The sequence below is a fragment of the Cantharellus anzutake genome, assembly GCF_015039405.1.
Source record: "Cantharellus anzutake strain C23 chromosome Unknown EI90scaffold_17, whole genome shotgun sequence".
Lineage (NCBI taxonomy): Eukaryota > Fungi > Basidiomycota > Agaricomycetes > Cantharellales > Hydnaceae > Cantharellus > Cantharellus anzutake.
Window position 1 is genome coordinate 938,795 of NW_024066967.1, and position 20,592 is coordinate 959,386.

Here is a 20,592-nt window from a genome sequence, read left to right on the forward strand (position 1 = left end):
AATCAAAAGTGAGGGGTCATAAAGTTGTTGCAGTGTCAGGAACTTGAACAGCGAAAAAGTTGAGGCGAACAACGGGGGGTCAAGAGTGCCGTGAGCGTTGTTGGAGAAAAGCATAGGGGTGAGGTTCAGGGCGACATATTATACTGCGGTTTGCCTAGCACCGTTACTAGTGAGAAGCGCATGGTGAGATGTTAAGCACTCACCTGTACATGTTGGATTATGAGTCTTGTCACCGTTCAGGCAACATGTCCCATGCACAGCGCTAGCATGCAACATCCCAAACATGCGACACTGCCTTCCCGATTGGTCCGTGCACCAATCACCTTGTAGCATGGCCTAGATATAAAAAGCGCCATAGTTAAATGCAATAATAGTCAACTTTGGTACTTACTTTAGTCCCTTGTTATCTCGCGAGTGCAGCCGCTGATCACCACAGTCTACTCATAACAACAGTACGTGGTAAGAATGTACCCAGTAATGGTTGGCCACCTTGCGATTTCTTGCCAATGCCCTAGTACCAGTGACAGGTTTTGAGATCGAAGCGACAAGTTGGGGGAACCTGATGGTATCTGACCTGAAGGTCATCAGATTTGATAATATGAGAGGGCTTACGCACATTATGGTCAATCTCAGAGCCGCATGGCATTGGAATCGGCCCTGGACGCGTTTCTTTGACTCTAGTCGGTTTTTGAAGACAAAAAAACAGTTTAAGTAACTCCTTACACGTGTTAACTTCTGCCAGGAGCTCTACCCATATTATGAAGATGGCACAGTCATGGCACGAATGTGAACCACACATAAGTGCATTGTTCCAAGAGAAAGGGCACACCTTCATGTGCCGCTTCTAGGCTCCCCTGCCCCCAATCAATTGCTCGCTTCTGGCTAGATTGAGGCATGGTAAGTGAGTTGTGTTCACGGAGAGTGAGATTGGGATTGAAGTAACCCGAGGGCCAACATAAACAACACCAAACACACCGACACAACGTGTCGAAGTCCCAACTCCCTCAGTTGCAACATCCCATTACTATTGGGCCTCTGCTACTCTGCTTCCAGCATTTACATCTATTAATAGGCCCAAACTAAGGCCTCCATCATTCTTATGGATGACAGCTTCTCTGGAACGCCACAACTCGTAGATGCCCGCTAGCATTTTTGTATTCCCCTAAGTCCAACCCGAGGCGCCCTTTTGGCTCGTGGCCTCATGAGTGATTTTGCGGCGAGTTGCTATATCTTTTGGAAGACCTTCTGGGCGCTTCGGGCTCGATCGATGAGGAGTGGAGTCTGTGACGATGGGGCTTCTTCGTGCAGTCCCTTTGCATTGATGTGAATGGATCTTGAGGGTTGGATGCGCGAGTTTTGGTTAATTGGTCGATTTTAGGTGCGTTCACGTTGTTGTTTCTGGCTTTCGTCTCCCACCTGAGTTGCCATTCTGACGTTCTGTGACGCCCATAGATTCATTTCCTACACCCCATTTCCCCTTGTCATCGATTTCCACCCCGACATGTTTGCTACTTCCTGTTTCGAAAAACTCAACATCGCATTCCTTCGACAACTTGCACTATCTTTTTGGGGGGTTTCAGGGACATGAGCGTGAAGAGCCGAAGAGAAATGAGGCTTGGCCTCCTTCCAAAGTCAACGTTGATATCAAAATGCGCTGTAATCGCAAAACCAGACATGATGTAATTTCTGAACTAGCATATTTAAAAACAGTTTCATACGTCGAGGTTGTGGATCTAGATGCTGCGTGTACCGTTGTTGGTCGACTCAGGGTTGGGGAGGTGGATCCATGTGGGCAGTTGTAGATCGCAGCGGATCCTTGAATATATGTCATAACATGCGTTACAAGATAGTAATATTATGGCTGAAAATTATAGCGTATACGAAAATTATAGCGTATACAAGTTTTGATGATAAAATCCTCCTTGTGCAGGATTTTAGATAGCCTGGAACCGCAATCCTGTCATGCAGCAAGATCGACGGAAAATCCTGTCACGGAGAATCCTACCCCTTGCCAAGATTTTCTACGAAATCCTCACGTCTGCATGATTTTGTCATGGAATCTTTTTCCTCAGTGCCACCCTCTATGGTCCAACACCTTGGTTCCCCGTTAAAGATATCGTTCAGGACCTTTCGGTACCTCTCGGTATCATTCGGCACCTTTCGGTGTCGTCCCATTGTCATCCGGACTTTGACTAAGTCCTTTCCACTCCCCTTTTATAAATACCCATGTCAGGGACAGCTCCGAAAGCAGCGAGGTCCCGGTGTGAGGGACTCGATGGGACAGATGTTGGCTATGCGTAGCGGCGGTCCCGTTGCGGGGTGAGCGTCCCCGACCACTGAGTCTGAAGTGGGAAGTTGAGTTATCATTAAAAGGGGAAGCTACAGTGCTTACCTGAAGTGGGAAGTTGAGAAGAAGGCTGCTTCTTCTGTTCCCACCCCAGGTGCTATTATATACATGCGGCTGAGGTCACGTGGGAGGAGCCACGCCATCCCCGCACACAGCCGCACTCCCCTGGGTATCTCCGTGGGAGGTCCCGGAGGTGTGCCGCTCTGTGAGCAGGAATGCGCGTGGCGGGCGCGGCGATCGGGGGAGCGGGGTTAGGTGTGTAGTAATACATGGAGAAGGGGAAGTCGACCATGGAACAGAAATAGAAAGAAAGAAGGAAAAGGGGAAAGGAGACACAGGGAGTGATAGCAGGGGAGCGGAGTAGGGCGGCGCGGCGCGGGGTCAGGTGTGTGCCCTGACAACCCATAGATTAGAACCTGTAGCTCCTCAGTTCTAATCTCGACTAATATGCTACCCAAAGTCCCTCTGAGTGAATCCCATTCCATTCTACAAGATACCTCAGACATAAGAAATACAAGGACTAACTGAGACGTAACGGAGGCACAGTGCTCCCTCCAAGTCGCTGAGGCCATGTCCCTCTTAGAGCCTCTTGTACCATCCAGCAGAACCGGGCTTCCTGGAGAAGCTTCGGTCCACCACCAGAGCTCTCGGATTCCCCCTCTAGTTGAGCCCCACCTGCATTCGGACTCACGCATTTACCCCTACGATCCGGGTTTTTGACAATGATCTCGAATGGGCCGAGGTTCTTCTCGGAGAGCTTTTTGGAAGGTCGGGTGGAGCAGAAATACTTGGCCTTTACGTAGACCAAGGTTCCTACTTCAAAAGCTGGGGCAGACTCCAGCGGGAGTCTGTGGGGCCCTGATAACGGATCTGAGCGAGATGCATTTCCTTGCAAAGGAAGTGATGGAGGGAGTCGAGATCTACGGAGTACTCTTGGGCACATACTGATGTCAGGTCTCGCTCCAGGTGAACAGTGATGTTCGGATGGTAGCCTTTGTTGGCGAAGAATGGGGAGACGCCTGTGGTGGCATTCGGAGTGTTGTTGTATGCGAACTCCGCGAGAGGCAGGAGTTCGGACCAATTGTCCTGCTGGTAGTTACTGTAGATACACAGGTACTGCTTGAGCGTCTGGTTCATCCGTTCAGTCTGGCTGTCTCCTTCCAGATGATAACCGGAGGTGAAATGGAGGCGGATGTCGAGGGCCTTACCAAGTGAACGGAAAAAATGAGAGACAAACTCTGGACCCCTGTCGGAGGTGACGTGGGAAGGAACTCTGTGCTTGGAGAACACATGGAGGAGGAAGAGCTTGGCCAGTTCCGGAGAGGTGATGGTGTTGTGGGTAGGGATGAAAATGCACTGTTTGGACAGGCAGTCCACGACAACCAAGATGGAAGTGAATCCAGAAGAGGAGGGTAGCTGTTCAATGAAATCCATGGAGATGGAGTTCCAAGGACGTTCGGGGATGGGGAGTTGTTTGAGCAAGCCGTAAGGCTTATGATGGGGAACTTTGGCACGGGCACAAGAAGTGCAGGAGGATACGTAACTCTTGACGAAGTTATGGATGCCTGGCCAGGTATACTCACAACGCACTAGATCCAGAGTCCGGTTTTGACCGAAGTGTCCGGAAAGTTGGTGGTCGTGTTTGTCTCACAAAACGCGAAGACAGAGATCGTTAGAATCCGGAACATAAATGCGGTTGTCCAGCCTCAACAGGCCTTCGGCATCGACAGACCAGTGGGAATTGGGGAGGTTGGGGGAAGCGAGATGAGAAGAGATTGTGGTGTCGGAGGAGAAGGAGGCTAGAATGTCTCGATGAAGAGCCTCTGTGTCGACGAGTACGGCTGCTCGGATTACTGTGGCAGCTAGGAATGTAGCTCGTAAGGACGCAGTGAGCTGCTCCGAAGTGAAGACTGGTTGGAAGTTCTGCGGATTGACGCGAGCATAGTCCATATCCCCTTCTTTGGGATAGACGTCCCAGCGTCTAGTCAATGCATCCGGTTTTACTCCGAGTCTTCCGGGACAGAATCGGACAGTCATGTGGAACTGGGAGAGGAACTCCGACCAGCGGGCTTGCCACCGGGTCAAGAGTTTGGTGGTGGAAAAATACTCGAGGTTCTTGTGGTCGGTGACAACGTCGATTGGGGTTCCCGAACCTTCAAGGTAATGATGCCACGATCGGAATGCATCATGAATGGCAAGCAGTTCCTTATCATGGGTGTCATAATTGAGCTCCAGCGCCGAGAGCGTTCTCAAGCAGAAAGCGATGGGGCGGATCTCTCCGTCATCACAGCGGATGGACAGGATTCCGGAGATTGCGTAGTCGGAAGCGTCAGTTTCTACAATGAGGGGGGTGTCGGGTAGCCAATGTGTAAGGATAGGGGCAGAGGTGAAGGCTTCTTTCAAGGTGTTGAAAGCAGAGCGACAATCATCAGAGAATAACCAGGGGGCTCCTTTACACATGAGGCGCGTCAAGGGGACCACAATGTCAGAGTATTGGTGGATGAAACGCCGATAGAAGTTAGCGAAGCCAAGGAAGGATTGGACATCCTTGACTTTACAGGGCTTGGGCCAATCTTGGATGGCTTTGACCTTCTCGATGGACATGGTGAGTCCGGAGGGAGAGAGGCAGTATCCGAGATATTCCGTAGTGTCCGTTGTTGTTGGGACAACTCCATGTACCGCAAAAAGTCGGATTCTGCGGAATTTGGTCACCAACATGCAGTACATATCCACTGACGCTCCCGATACTCATTCTATCACTATCCAACACTCCATACACTCACTCCATATTTTTCCATATTTTCCCCATCATTCCCGACAACCCCAAGCAAAATTCCCACGCCCAACCATGCCGCCAATTTCACCCCCTCTCCAGACCTCCACACCCACACATACAACCCAGCCGTTCTTCTACCCGATAGTGATACTCTACCACCCTTCTTCACCCCCGGAGCATTTCCCAGAATGGCAATCCCATATCCGGATGGTTCAGCACGGAGTATACTCTCACGTGGTCTTGACAGCACCTGTCAATGGCCACATCTCAAGAAGTACTGCACCAAATGGGATGAATAGGGGCTCGTTGGAAAGCTGGAGACGAGGAGGTTGCTGACGGGAGGATAGGCGGGCGCTGTGGCGAACTGTTGCGGAGTTAATTTTCACAATTCCCATTTCGGACCCATTGTCACATTTCCCCCATTCATTCATATTTCTTTTATTGTTTCTTTGTTCCCAATTGGATATTCATCATTTACGGTTGCCTAACGGCCCGTTTACATTCCCCCAGCCCATTCATTTCATTTCAAACATATATAAACTAGATAACAGCTTGTACATAACAAGTTAGTATTGAATAGACCCGTGAAGGGACAAGCAGAAGTTGCATCCAAGTGGCAAAGACGCCATCCACGACCCTAACGCCCCCACTGAGCTAGTTGCTCACGTCTAAGACCCCTCACATCATAATACTCAGCCTTGACGTCCAAGAGAGATGTAGGTGAGTGTTTGTTTGAGGTTTTTGCAGACTCAGTAGCACCCACGGACCAAAACCCGGCCCAATGAACCACACCCACGCACACTACCACCCTCCCCTTCTCTCTGTCTCGAGTCAAGGCGATTGACCTGTTACACTGTATGAAACTCGCATTTCTTCGGATTGGCATATAGGCCGTGTTTGTGGAGTCTCCTAAGAACTTCTCGGACATGCTCCTGATGTGAAGTCATGTCTTCCGAGTAGGTAAGGATGTCATCTAGGTAGACTATCACAGAAACGTCCAAGAGGTCGGCAAAGATCGTGTTGATGAATCGCTGGAAGGCCGCAGGTGCATTTGTGAGACCGAATGGCATGACCAGCCACTCATAGGAACCATAGCGCATGCGGAAGGAGGTCTTCCATTTGTCGCCTGCTGCAATGCGAACCAGGTGGTAAGCATGCCGGAGGTCGAGTCTGGTGTAGACCATGGCATGGCTAGGTGCATCAAGGAGGTCGGAGATGCGGGGGAGTGGGTAGCAATCCTTTTTGGTGATCTTGTTCAGCCCTCGGAAGTCAACGCAGAGACGGAGGGATCCGTGAGTGGAAGTAGCGGGACGAATGAACCCGGAGGCCAGGTGTTCATCTAAGAACACCTGGAGGGCCTCGAGTTCCGAAGTAGAGAGAGAGTACATAGTACCCAAGGGTGGTGAAGTGCCTTCCTCAAGGTCGATCTTCAGGTCGTACTCATGGTGCGGTGCCAGCATCGAGGCTTTGCTCTTACTGAACACATCTGTGAACTCGTGATACTCCTTCGGAACGGCCGAGAGGTCGATGGAATCGGTGTGGGATGAGGCAGCCCTCAAGCAGCTTTCCTCAGAAGGGATGGTTAGGCTGAAGGATACCGATCCTTCAAGTCGACAAGCCTTCGCGAATGCGGAACGGCTGATGAACTCGATAGATGGTAACGGAGGAGTGGGAGCCTGTGACTGAGGTGCTGGCGAATCATCAGATGGTTGGATGTCGGACGACAGCAATAGTACCGGAGATGACAGGGGAGAGCTCGGAGTAACTGTCTTGGTAGGTTCAGAAGTTCAGAACGTAATACTGCTTGAGACCCAGTCAATCAATGGATTGTAGCGGGTAAGCCAGTTGTGTCCTAGGACTAAGGAACAAGATCCATCCAGCGATGTGACAAAGAAAGTCGTGGGGGTGATGTTTCCGGAAGCGAAGCGGAGGGGAATATCAACGGCACGGGTTATGATTGAGTTGGTGCTACCGTCAAATAGGTGTAGTTGTAGGGGTTTAATCTGGTATGTCTTCAAGGCCAACTTCTTTACGAATGTGTTGTCGATGAAGCAGTCCGAAGACCCAGAGTCTATGAGTGCAGGTACGTTCTCATAGGAGCGAGAAAGTTTATTTTGTGTCCTATCATTGGACGGAGGAGAAGGGACAGAAGAAGAGAAAGAAGAGAAACGGAGAGAGGTGGATCAATCTATGGAAGTAGTCGGAGGGGCAGAGGAGAGAGTGGTACATCAGCAACACTATCTACAACAGGTAGAACATTAACCGAAGGGTCAACATTGAGAGGGGAAAATAGACCATTTGAAAGAGAAAAAGAAATGGGAATATGGAGGGAGGATAAGTCGGAGATGGAAGACGCGTTTAAATGCACTTCTTTGAGCGCACGGAAGGAAGGATCGCAACCCCCGGTCCATGCGGAGTCCACAGGGGTGCAGACTAATTTTTTGCTTCTGTGGAAGCGGATCCTTGCTCCTCGGTCTGGGCTGAACGGGCCTTAGACGCACGAGAAGAAGACTTGGGGCAATCCTTGACCATATGGCCAGACTGACCACAGAACATACAAAGTTTCTCGTCGAGACGACGCTTATGCTCTTGTAGCGTGAGCTTGCCGTTGTCTCTGAGTTTAGACGAAAGGTCCGGTTTAGCGGAGCTGGCCTCGGACTTCTTGTTGTCCTTCGGAGGCTTGCTACCGGAAGCGGAGTTGAAAGAGGAGGAGGAAGGAATGGGGTCGGGACGAGAAGCGGCGTTGGGCTTGTCGAAAACATTAGAGGAGGAAGGTTTCGCATGACGTGTAACTTCAGATTTACGCTCCCAATAGCATGCATCGAGAGTTTGTGACAAGGTGCGAAGTTCCGAAAGAGTAGAAGGTTTTCCTACTCTGGCAATATCGTCCTTGATACGTTCCGGCAATCCGTTATAGAAAAAACGACAAAGCGCGGCTTCTCCGTAACCATGAAGTTGAGAGGCGTGTCGGTTGAACTCGACGACGTATTTATTGATGTGGTGCCCGTCCTTCATGTCCAGGGTCATTAGTTGAACTTTGGCGTCGCCCACAGGATCGTGAGGACCGAAGTTGGTTTGAAGTTCATTGACGAACTCTTGGTAGTTATTCATCCATCGCGGACGAAGAGTAGAATTTTGGTCGAATAATAGATCCGGCTTGAACCAATCGAGGGCCATTCCCTTGAGGTAGGACTGCACAAAGATGACCTTAGCGCAGTCGCTAGCAAAAGCGAGGGGATGGACCTGGAAATTGAGTTCGCATTGGACCAGAAATACTCGGAGTTCTCGGGGATCTTTCCCATCAAACTGTTCGGGCTCACGGACCTTGGTCCGGAGAGCAGAGGATGGTGGAGGTGGTGGACGACCAGTGTGATGAGCCAAGCTGGCAATGGCTTGGGCTAATTGTGCAATAGCCACGTTGGGGATGGGTTCGGCATCGTCGGTGGTTGGGACAGTGGGGATGGGAGGATCAGCAGGAGGAGGGTCAACGAAGTCGGGGACCTCAGAACCGAGTCCAAAGAAGTGGACAGGGTCTATGGGTTGTTCCGTGGTGTCTCCGAAGTCGGAATCTGCAACTGGTGATCAATTCCTAATGGGACGCATGATCGGAGTCGATGGGAGAGGGGTTTCAAGATTAGAAAAGCTTCGAAACTCAACTGGGTTTCTCGCCAATCGACTAGGACCAGGCTGTGAGGGTTCTGGGGACAGTGAGGCAGAGTTGGGAACTAATGTGCGTAGTTGCAAACGAGTGCGAGGGGCTTTTGGTGCCATACAAGACGTGTACTAGTCAGGGAGTAATAAAATACTGTCAGAGACCAGGTCGAGACGAAGGAGTGTCTCCATGATGGAGGGCTTCGGCCTCAGCGACTTATGCCAGGAGCGCTGTGCCAAGTAAACACGTCCGTGCCCTAACTTACTAACTGGCCACCAGAACTGAAGAGGGTAAACTCTAGTTGATTTTATTACTGGAGTGTAACCTATGTACAAGTTAAGTATATATAGTTACAGCGAGGGCAGGTCTGCAAATGGTGGAGCCGAGCAGAGCGGAGCTAACGGGGTTTAGACATTAGCCGATTGAATATTACCGACAAGTCAGGTTACGGGGTTAGCGGAAAGGCAGGTGATAACCCAGAAACGGAAAGGAGGGATAGGCCCGAAGGTGGGCTTTGCAGGGCAAGCGAGTGTATTGTCCAGCGGAGGCGGGAGTGCACTAGCGGACGTCGGAGCTGTCCGGAAGCCTTCGGGGCTCCATACTTAGGGAGGCATAGGTAATAAATTGAAAGGAGGGGGTGGTGACCATCGAGGGGTACCGAGGGGATTGCGGAATATGGGAGCTCTGAGGTTAGTGAGGAAGGAGCGGAAGTAGACCAGAGGAATCGGAGGGATCGGAAGTCAATGGCCAGGGATGGATATGACAGCTGCCCTGAAGGAGTACACTCAAATGTTGTCACACAACACTTGGGAGTTGGTTCCCCTGCCAAAGGGAAGGAAACCTGTTGGGTCTAAGTGGGTCTTCAAGATCAAGGAGAATGCAGATGGTTCTATTGAGAGGTATAAGGCTAGGATTGTTGCCCAAGGATTCTCCCAAAAACCCCATCTTGATTACACTGAAACATTTGCCCCAGTCACCAAATTTGCTTCCCTCAGAACCATCCTTGCCATTGCTGCCATAGAAGACTTGGAACTCCACCACATGGATGTGTCTTCAGCCTTTCTCAATGGTGACCTCCAAGAAGACATCTATATGGTCCAGCCTGAAGGATTTGTGGAGCCAGGCAAGGAACACATGGTATGCCACTTGAAGAAGTCACTCTATGGTCTCAAGCAAAGTCCTAGGCAATGGTACCAGAAGTTGCATGAAACTTTCTTGGATTTGGGATTCAAAAGATGTCCAAGTGATAATTCTATCTGGGTTTGGGCCAAGGATAAGGTCAAGGTTATCATTCCTGTCTATGTTGATGATCTCACACTTGCATGCAATAACTTGGATGCTCTCACTGAGCCCAAGTCCAAATTGCAATCCAAGTTTGAAATGAGAGATCTGGGGGAGTGTGTTAGAATGAGGCGGAAACGGACGACTCCGGAGTGGAATCGGAGACTTAGCGTGGAGGGACCTTGGCCTCAGCGACTCAAGCGGAGCGCTGTGCCATTGCTGTTTGTCCATTTGGTCCTTAATTTCACAGTAGGTGAGCAGGAAGTCTCTTGGGGGCATTTCAGGTCGATTTCGGACTGAAAACCAAGACGAGTATGTACAAGCGCCGATATATATAATGGAAGGGGCAAAAGCACAAAGAGAACAAAGGGTGACCGAATCGGAACGAAGACGTTGTTGTGGGGACAAGTCCGTGCAGGTCAAACCAACCCTTATCACACATTTCACCCCCTACTGCATCAGGGACTAGGATTGGTGAGTTGTGGTAATAGTAGGAGTTGTAGAGACTGTGGAGGTGGTTCTGACGAGTCCAAGATCGTCGGATTTGGTGGAGTGGTTGAGGAGATCTGACATTTTCTTTATTTTCTTTACTATTTTCATTCATTCACGCATGCGACTTTCCTTTTATATTTGTATCGGACTCTTCCGTGACAACTGTACAGACAGACAGTTAGAGGTTACAGACAGAGTATCAGCACCGTACTCCCTAGGACCCACATCTACCCTAGATAGAGAGAGACCTACCTACCCCCCCTAGACCTGAGCCTCGAGTCTAGATTGATAGACCCGTTACAACGTCCAAACGGGAACAAAGGGTGAAGGGAGTGGAGCGGTACCGAAGGTCACAGGGCAAGACCTGTGATACGTCCGAAAGGAGGTAGAGAGGGCGAGGCCCAGAGGGGCAGGAGGATGAGGGGAAGTGGGGGTGATGACTAACTGGCTAGAATAGAAGGAAGCAGTAGTCCAAATAGGGATGAGGGGGAATTGCGAGAAATACATTACAGAACGGCGAGAGTGCCGGAGGCGGTCCGCAAAGCTTGGGGGTTGCGGAGCTTACGGAGCTTACGGAGGCAGGGTTGGAAGTCCGAGGAATATTGGCAATGGTGTTTACGTAGTATGAGGTCACCAATGCAATGGACTAAGACCGAGGTGGAGTCAAAGTCCGAGGTAGGGACTATGACGGAGGCTCGGAGTAAGGTACGAACGGTGTCCGAGTGTGAAGTACGGAGCAGCGGTGGACGGTCGTAACTTGGCGGAAGGGTAACGGAAGGAGGAGAGAGGGGACAGGTAAGGAAGAGGGAGTGGCGGAAAGGAGAGTAGTCAGGTCCGAAGGTGAGTATCGGAACGGACGGGGGAAGCGTAGGGGGATGACGGGAGGGTGGAGGTGTTGTGAGGGGGAGCGGAGTTGTAGGAAGGGTGGCGAGTGGGGCGATGTTCGGTCCGAGATGAGTATCGGAACGGACGGAGAAAGGGTCGGAGAGGTAAGAGGAGGGGTGTGTTGCCAAGACCGAAGGTGAGTATCGGAACGGCAGCGGTAGGTTATGACTCCGGAGGTGAAGAGGGTGGAGGTCCGGAAGTCAGGTCGGGGTCAGGTATGCACGGATATGACAGAGTGTCAGGGCACACCCCACCTGACCCCGTGCCGCGCCGCCCTACTCCGCTCCCCCGCTATCACTCCCTGTCTCTCCTTTCCCCTTTCCTTCTTTCTTTCTATTTCCGTTCCATGGTCGACTTCCCCTTCTCTATGTACTACTACACACTTAACCCTGCTCCCCCGATCGCCATGCCCGCCGCACGCATTCCCGCTCACAGAGCGGCACACCTCCAGGATCTCCCACGGAGATACCCAGGGGAGTGCGGCTGTGTGCGGGGATGACGTGGCTCCTCCCATGTGACCCCAACCGCATGTATATAATAGCACCTGGGGTGGGAACAGAAGAAGCAGCCTTCTTCTCAACTTCCCACTTCAGACTAAGTGGTCGGGGACGCTCACCCTGCAATGGGACCGCCGCTACGCATAGCTGACATCTGTCCCATCGAGTCCCTCGTGCCGGGACCTCGCCGCTTTCGGAGCTGTCCCTGACAGGGAGCTCAAGTACATTCTAGGCCTTGAAGTTCATAGGAATCACCCTAGCTGCAAGATCTGGCTCTCCCAACACAAACATACCCTTGACATCCTCCATCGCTTCCATCATGAACACTCTAGGCCAGTTTCTACCCCTCTTGACCCTTCCATTTCCCTTTCCAAAGTTGAATCCATGTCCCAAGAGGAGAAGGAGTATATGGCTGGTGTACCATACTTGAGTGCTGTTGGAAGCCTCATGTATTTGGCTATTGGGACAAGGCCTGACATTGCTTATGCAGTTGGGTGTCACGACCCGGTGTTCCCCGGGGCCAGACGACCTCCTCCCTGACCCTCTCCCACGCCCGAACACTCCCTGCACACTCTGCTCGCCGCCCGTCGCCATCTAACCACTTCCCGCCACCTCTCCACAACCCCTCTCTTGATTGTCGTTGAACAACCTAGCGGTGCGGAGCGCCGCGACCTGTTGTCCCATGTTTCGCCGCACCTTGTTACCTCGCGGCGAAGGTCACGCTTGACCTTCATTGTCTTGAACACGTGCTCTTTGTTTGTTTTCCTCCTTTTCTCCACCCGCAATCTCCGCGAGATCTGGCGACTTATTCCCTATTCAGTTTCCTAGCGCTTATATACAGCTTGTAACTAATGCTTGTACTGTAGTTCGAAATCAACTAGAATTACCCCCTAGAGCTTACCTCTGCCCCCGCGAGACCTCTGACCTTCTAAGTATCGGGACCGCATCGAGAACGAGGCGCAACGCTCCTCCTAGAGTCGTTGAAGCCAAAATCCCGGCTCACTCGCCTAAGTAGCCTCAGCCTCAAGATTGGTGGGGTTTATCCCTCGCTAAAGCTCGGTCGGGTGTAGGACACCTTTACCACTAGCGGGCAACGCTCAGTTGCCTACAGCTACCCTCGGCGAACCTTCGCACGGTTCTGACAGTATTTCGAACTCCCTATCGCTCTTGACGCCCTTACGATGTCACAATGTATGACTCGCTCACAGAGCAGGAACGCTGCGGCAGGACCTTCTACGACGCCTTATAGAGACTACAGCTCTAGTACGCCATTTGAAAGAGGTAGGACAGAGGAGAGACAATTCGAGAGCTTTACGGCGGGCGATGAGTACTACCCACGCTCCTCAACCCCGAGAAGGCGGCGCCGAGACGCTAGCAAAAGCGACTCGGACGACGACTTAAGGGGTGGTAACGAGGGCGATGAAACAGCTCAGGCTCCGCCACCGCCGGTGACTGAGAGAAGGACTTCAGGCGCTGCAGCTGAAGCAGCCGCTGCGGCTACCCAAGACAATGGTGAGGATGACATCGAGGAAATCAATCCCGAGGAAGTCGATCCGAAGGATAAAGTCAACTTCATGCTCACCAGGGCAATCTCGGAACTAACCCGCACTACCCGCAGCATCCGCCTGATCATCCCTACACCTCCACCACCAGCACCACCTCCTCTGCCTCCACGCCGCGAACCCCCCTGTAAAAAGGTCCGCGAACCCGACCAGTTCGACGGATCAGACCCTAAAAAACTCCGCACGTTCTTCGTTCAATGCGAAGTGAATTTCAAAACTCGAGCCTACGCCTTCCCCGACGAATCTGACAAGGTGTTGTATGCAGTGTCATACCTAAAGGGGCCGGCCCTCGACTTATTCGAGCCCGACCTCCTCCGCCGTCATCGCCTAGGTCGAGAACCACGTTGGATGAACGACTGGGAAAGGTTTGTGCACGAGTTAGAGCGCAACTTCGGCCCACACGACCCTATCGGCGAGGCCAAAGAGTTGTTATTCAACCTCACGATGAAGGATGGGCAACGAGTTGGTAAATACGTGATTGAATTCAACCGCTATGCGGGCAAATTGGATAATTTCGGCGAAGGGGCACTCCGCGCCATGTTCTATCGCGGATTACCGGATCGAATTAAAGACGAGATCACTCGATTCGGTAAGCCCACGTCGTTATATGACTTACGAGACCTAGCCGAAGATATCAACGGCCGCTACTGGGAACGTAAGGTTCAGACCGAGCAGCGCAACAAGCCCGCTCACGATGCTAACGACAAGTCGCCGCCTAAATCTTCTCCCGCAAAACACCAACGCCCTTCCGACCCCCCACCTAACCCTAGTAACAAAACGCCAAAGGACAAGGAGTCCAACGGCAAACCAAAACCCGACCTCGCCGCAAAACTCAACAAAAATGGCAGGCTCACGAAGGAAGAGCGCCAATGCCGCTTCGATAATAAGCTCTGCATGTTCTGCAGAAAGGCCGGTCATGTAGCTAAGGATTGCTACAAGGCTGGTTCTAGCGCTTCCAAGGCTAGGGCAGCCAAGGTGGCAACGCCTGAACCGGAGTCAGACTCGTCGTCTGACCCAAAAAAATTAGCCGGCAACCATCCGGACCACGCACGATCGGACGGTTGCGGTCAACCGGTTCGTGCGCAGAGGGAGGTACGCTTGAACGCGTCTGCCCTCTCCAGCCCCAATTCTTTCTCTGTCCCGGTTTCCTTTTGTTCCATTGACGGTCGATTTCCTAATTCAAGGGGAATGCCCCCAGCTCTCCTTTGTTTTCTACTTCCGGGACTCCTGTCTCCCATGCGCATATGTTTTCTCCTGATGGTCTACTTTCCCCAGAAAAATGTGATCCCTCCATTGTTTTCTCCGCTCTTATAGATTCAGGTTCCTCTGACTGTTTTATTGATACAGAATTGATTAATAAAATAAAGATCCTGACCTATACCGTGACCCCTATGCAGCTCCGCTTATTCGACGGCACCACAAACAATGTGATAACCCGCGCCGTTGATCTCCCCGTCCATTTTATTACCGGTGATGTTACCCCGATGACATTCTTTGTCACCCCATTGGATGGCTCTTGTGCTATCATCCTTGGACATAACTGGCTCGCCCGATACAATCCGTTGATTGACTGGGTAAAGAGCAGTTTAACTTTCCAGACATCTGAACAATCCAGTCCGATCTCCCAGAGCTCTCCTGAACCATTGCCGAATGCTGTTCCTCCAGCGGACACATCGGTTCCCGTATCCAAAGACACACCAAGTAATCCCGACTGCCAGGCTCCTTTGATCGAGTTAGTCAGCCCTGCGGCATTTGTCCGCGCTGCCCGACTAGAAGGTTCCGTGACCTTCAGCCTGAGCATCCCGTCCCAAGCGAGCGAGCTGCGCTCATCCACCCTGTCCGAGCCCGCCGACCTCGAAGCCGTACCGAAGGTCTATCATGAATTCGCCGATGTGTTTAGCAAAAGCAAGGCTAACACTCTGGCGCCACATCGTGAGTTCGACCTGAAGATCGAGCTAGAGGAAGGTGCGCACCCCCCGTTGGGAACCCTGTATTCCCTATCCCCAACCAAACTTGAGGCTCTTCGAGCATTCCTAGACGAGCACCTGGCAACCGGCTTCATTAGGCCGTCTTCATCGGCTCACGCCACGCCAGTGCTCTTCATCCGCAAGAAAGATGGATCGCTCCGTCTTTGCGTGGATTTCAGGGGCCTCAATCGGATTACAAAGAAAGATAGATACCCGCTGCCTCGCATAGCAGACCTGCTAGATGCCCCGAGCCGAGCGAAGGTCTATACAAAACTCGACCTGCGGCACGCCTACCACCTTGTGCGCATCGCCGCAGGCGACGAGTGGAAGACCTCGTTCCGAACCCACTATGGTTCCTATGAATGGCTAGTCATGCCATTCAGGCTCACCAATGCACCTGCAGCGTTTCAGCGGTTCGTCAACTCTATCTTCGCCGACCTCTTAGATGTCTGTGTTGTCGTATACCTGGATGATATCCTAGTGTACTCTGAGGACGAAGCCTCTCATGAGGAGCACGTCCGGGAAGTCCTCCGCAGGCTTCGACAGCACGGGCTATTTGCCAACCCGAAGAAATGTGAGTTCCATACCGAGACTACAGAGTACCTCGGGTACGTACTTTCTCCTAGCGGACTTGCCATGTCCTCAGAGAAGGTGAAGGCCATCCAAGATTGGCCCGAGCCCCGTAAGGTAAAGGACATTCAATCCTTCTTGGGATTCGCCAATTTCTATCGGCGATTCATCCACGAGTATTCCGATATTGTGGTACCACTGACCCGGCTCACCCGAAAGGGGGCCCCTTGGGCATTCACTGACGATTGTCGTTCGGCTTTCCAACGACTTAAGGACACCTTCACTTCCGCCCCCATTTTGACCCATTGGGTTCCCAACGCGCCGATCATAGTCGAAACCGACGCCTCCGATTACACGATTTCAGGCATTATCTCTATCCGCTGTGCGGATGACAAGATACGCCCTGTCGCTTTTCGTTCAAGGACGTTGACGGCGCCGGAACTCAACTACGACACCCACGACAAGGAGCTTCTAGCAATCTATGAAGCATTCCGAGGGTGGTGGCACTACTTGGAAGGCTCCGGTACCCCCGTCGATGTGGTTACTGACCACAAGAATTTGGAATACTTCTGCACCACAAAGCTCCTAACGCGCCACCAGGCTCGTTGGTCTGAGTTTCTCTCTCAATTTAACTTGGTTGTCCGTTTCTGCCTGGGTAGACTCGGCATGAAACCAGATGCGTTGACTAGACGCTGGGACGTCTACCCCAAAGAGGGGGATAGGGACTACGCTCACGTAAACCCTCAGAACTTCCGACCGGTGTTCACGCAGGAGCAGCTCGCGTCCTCCCTAAGAGCTACATACCTCACCGAACCCGTGCTACGAGTGAGCTCCCTCATCAACGTCGACGCCATCCACAAAGACATCCTAGCCGCCCTCTCCGCTGATCCCACCATCGCCGACTACCTCGCCGGCCCGATCCCAGAGGACTCCCGTTGGTCTCGAGACGCAGATGGCATATTACGGCTAGACAACCGAATCTACGTCCCCGATGCCAACAACCTCCGGCTTCGCATCCTGAGGTATAAGCATGACCACCCGCTCTCTGGCCACTTTGGGCAGAACCGAACCTTGGATCTGTTACGCCGAGAGTACACCTGGCCGGGCGTCCACACATTCGTCAAGGACTATGTGTCCTCCTGTACGGCTTGCGCCCGCGCTAAGACCCCACGACACAAGCCGTATGGCTTGCTCAAACAGCTACCTATCCCTGAACGCCCATGGCACTCCATATCAATGGATTTCATTGAGCAACTTCCCGACTCCTCCAGCTTCACGGCTATCTTGGTTATCGTCGACCGGCTATCAAAGCAGTGCGTCTTCGTGCCAACGACCGATACCATAACAGCCCCGGAGTTGGCGAAGTTGTTCCTCCTCCACGTCTTCTCCAAGCACGGCGTTCCATCCCACATAACCTCTGATAGGGGTTCAGAATTCGTTTCCCACTTTTTCCGCTCCCTTGGCAAGGCTCTGGACATTCGCCTACACTTCACCTCAGGTTACCATCCCGAAGGCGACGGTCAGACCGAACGAATGAACCAAACACTGGAGCAATATCTGCGCGTCTATTGTAACTACCAGCAGGACAATTGGTCTGAGCTCCTGCCCCTGGCGGAGTTCGCCTATAATAATGCGCCGAATGCTACAACCGGTGTTTCACCGTTCTTCGCGAACAAAGGTTACCACCCGAACCTTGCCGTACACCCCGAGCAAGATCTGACTTCGGCGCGAGCCCAGGAGTACTCAGTCGATCTCGACTCTCTCCACCAATTCCTACGCGAGGAAATGAACCACGCACAGCAACGCTACCAAGGCCCTGCGGATGCTCGACGGCTACCTGCTCCCCCGTTCAGCATTGGCAGCTCCGCATTCGTGAAGGCCAAGTACTTCCGCACCACTAGGCCTTCAGCGAAGCTCGCCGATAAGAACCTTGGGCCGTTCGAGATCATCGCACAGCCAGGTTCTCATTCTCGTACTCTCCACCTCCCCGACACCATGAAGGCTGTGCACCCAGTCTTTCATGTCTCCCAACTTGAGCCCGCTGTTCCCAACCCCATCCCGAACCGCACACAGCCGCCACCGCCGCCAATCGAAATCGACGGCGAACTTGAATATGAGATTGCCGAGATCCTCGACTCTAAAATCGATCGCCGGCGAAGCTGCAAGCTGTTGTACCTTGTACGTTGGGACGGTTACGAAGGGACTACAGAAGAGACTGAGTGGCTCCCTGCGACCGAACTTGGTCACGCTTCAGACCTCGTTGCGGACTTTCACTCACGATACCTGGATAAGCCGGGACCAAATCGCGCCTAAGGCACGGGACGGAATGGATGGATTGCGCTTAAGGATCAGGTAAGAACAAAGTGGAGTAGGAGTTGGAAGTAGACGTCGCGGGATGATCGACCCTAGACCCCGTCACACTCGCCTCCCTCTCCCCCGCTTCCCTCGCCTCGTGCCTCACCCTCACCTCCATCAACCGCCTCTCTTCAGTGTCACAAACGTGTTCCAACAATCGTCCTGCCACGGCGGTTAGACCAGAGATCGCTTGATGGATGTCGCAAAGCACATCATAGATCCTGTCCTTCTCGTTGACCACCTCATCTTCCTCTGTCTCCACATCGTCCACATCCATCGTTGACCCCTCTCCTTTCGGCACTTTGATACGAGGTCGCTTCGTAGATTGAGGTGTCCCTGCTCCGCGTACACACTTCTGCCTGGACTTCTGACATGCGGCGCAGACGCCACGATCGCTGTTGCCTTTGACACACTCCACGCCTCTCTTCACGCAACGTTCGCAGGGGGGCAGTCCTTCCCCCGCCACTGATGTAGCAGCAGGACGCTTTGATCAGGGCGATCAGTAAGGGTTCCTGGCAAAGATCACACTGATCGGGGTACTCACCTTGCCTGCGACCACATCTGACGCCTTCAATCACCTCTCCTCCTCAGCGGCGAGACGTGCAGCCTCAGCTCGAGCCCTGGCCGCCTCTTCTTGTTGTTGGGCCTCACGACACGCAATCTCAGCCCTGCGACGCCGCAACCTCTCCGCCTGTTTCTGCTCCATCAGCTCTACATCGTCATCGGACTGATCGACAATGTCCTCCTTGCTCCACGTCCTTATATCCGTTGGATTTTTCTTGGGAGCCATGAGGTTGGAAGATCAGGTTGTGGTGGTGGTAAGTTCGATCACCGCGCCGGCGGAACCAAAATTTCGGGCTCAGCCGAACCGGTTCCCACGCCAGTTCCTTGGGACTTCAAGGGTTCAGTCCTAAGAGGGGGATACTGTCACAACCCGGCGTTCCCCGGGGCCAGACGACCTCCTCCCTGACCCTCTCCCACGCCCGAACACTCCCCGCACACTCCGCTCGCCGCCTGTCGCCGTCTAACCACTTCCCGCCACCTCTCCACAACCCCTCTCTTGATTGTTGTTGAACGACCTAGCGGTGCGGAGCGCCGCGACCTGTTGTCCCATGTTTCGCCGCACCTTGTTACCTCGCGGCGAAGGTCACGCTTGACCTTCGTTGTCTTGAACACATGCTCTTTGTTTGTTTTCCTCCTTCTTTTCTCCGCCCGCAATCTCCGCGAGATCTGGCGACTTATTCCCTATTCAGTTTCCTAGCACTTATATACAGCTTGTAACTAATGCTTGTACTGTAGTTCGAAATCAACTAGAATTACCCCCTAGAGCTTACCTCTGCCCCCGCGAGACCTCTGACCTTCTAAGTATCGGGACCGCGTCGAGAACGAGGCGCAACGCTCCTCCTAGAGTCGTTGAAGCCGAAATCCCAGCTCACTCGCCTAAGTAGCCTCGGCCTCGAGATCGGTGGGGTTTATCCCTCGCTAAAGCTCGGTCGGGTGTAGGACGCCTTTACCACTAGCGGGCAACGCTCAGTCGCCTACGGCTACCCTCGGCGAACCTTCGCACGGTTCTGACATTGGGCTGCTAAGTCACTTCAACTCTTGTCCAGCCAAGGTCCACTGGAAGGCCATCCAAAGGGTATTCCAATATCTCAAAGGTACTTCAGATTTCTGCCTTGAGTTTGGTCTATCCACTGTAGGGGGAGTCAGCCTCTCAGTGTTTTCTGACTCTGACTATGCTGGTGACACTGAGAAAGCAAGATCCACATCTGGCTATGCCTCCTTTATTGGGGCTTCTTGTGTCAACTGGTCAAGTCGTTGTCAGGATGTTGTGGCTAAGTCCACCACAGAGGCAGAGTTAATTGCTGCCAACTCTGGAGCCTCTGATGGGACTTGGTTGACTCACTGTCAGGGCACGCCCGCCTGACCCCATGCCGCACCCCGCGCCGTACTGCACTACCCTGCTATCACTCCCCATCTCTCCTCCCCCACTTTCCCCTTTCTCTCTATCTCTATTTCTATTTCTATTCTACGGTCGATTTCCCTTTCTCTGTGTACCACTACATACCTAACCCCGCCCCCCTGATCGCTGCACGCACCGCGCACACCCCCGCCTACTGAGCGGCCACCTCCGGGATCTTCCGCAGAGACACCCAGGGAGGTGCGGCTGTGTGTGGAGATGATGTGGCTTCCTCCACGTGACCCTAG

The 20,592-nt window shown here is 52.7% G+C and overlaps 1 protein-coding gene across 1 annotated transcript; it reads right to left on the reverse strand.

Moving 5' to 3' along the window:
- Nucleotides 1–236: 236 nt before the first annotated feature.
- EI90DRAFT_3015434 (uncharacterized protein) lies at nucleotides 237–896 on the reverse strand (the record flags this gene model as incomplete). The annotated part of the gene is made up of 5 exons (XM_039056897.1): nucleotides 237–336; nucleotides 392–423; nucleotides 472–574; nucleotides 617–677; nucleotides 830–896. 5 exons carry the CDS (start codon nucleotides 894–896, stop codon nucleotides 237–239), a joined length of 363 nt encoding a protein of 120 aa, XP_038917582.1.
- Between the last annotated feature and the right edge of the window lie 19,696 nt (nucleotides 897–20,592).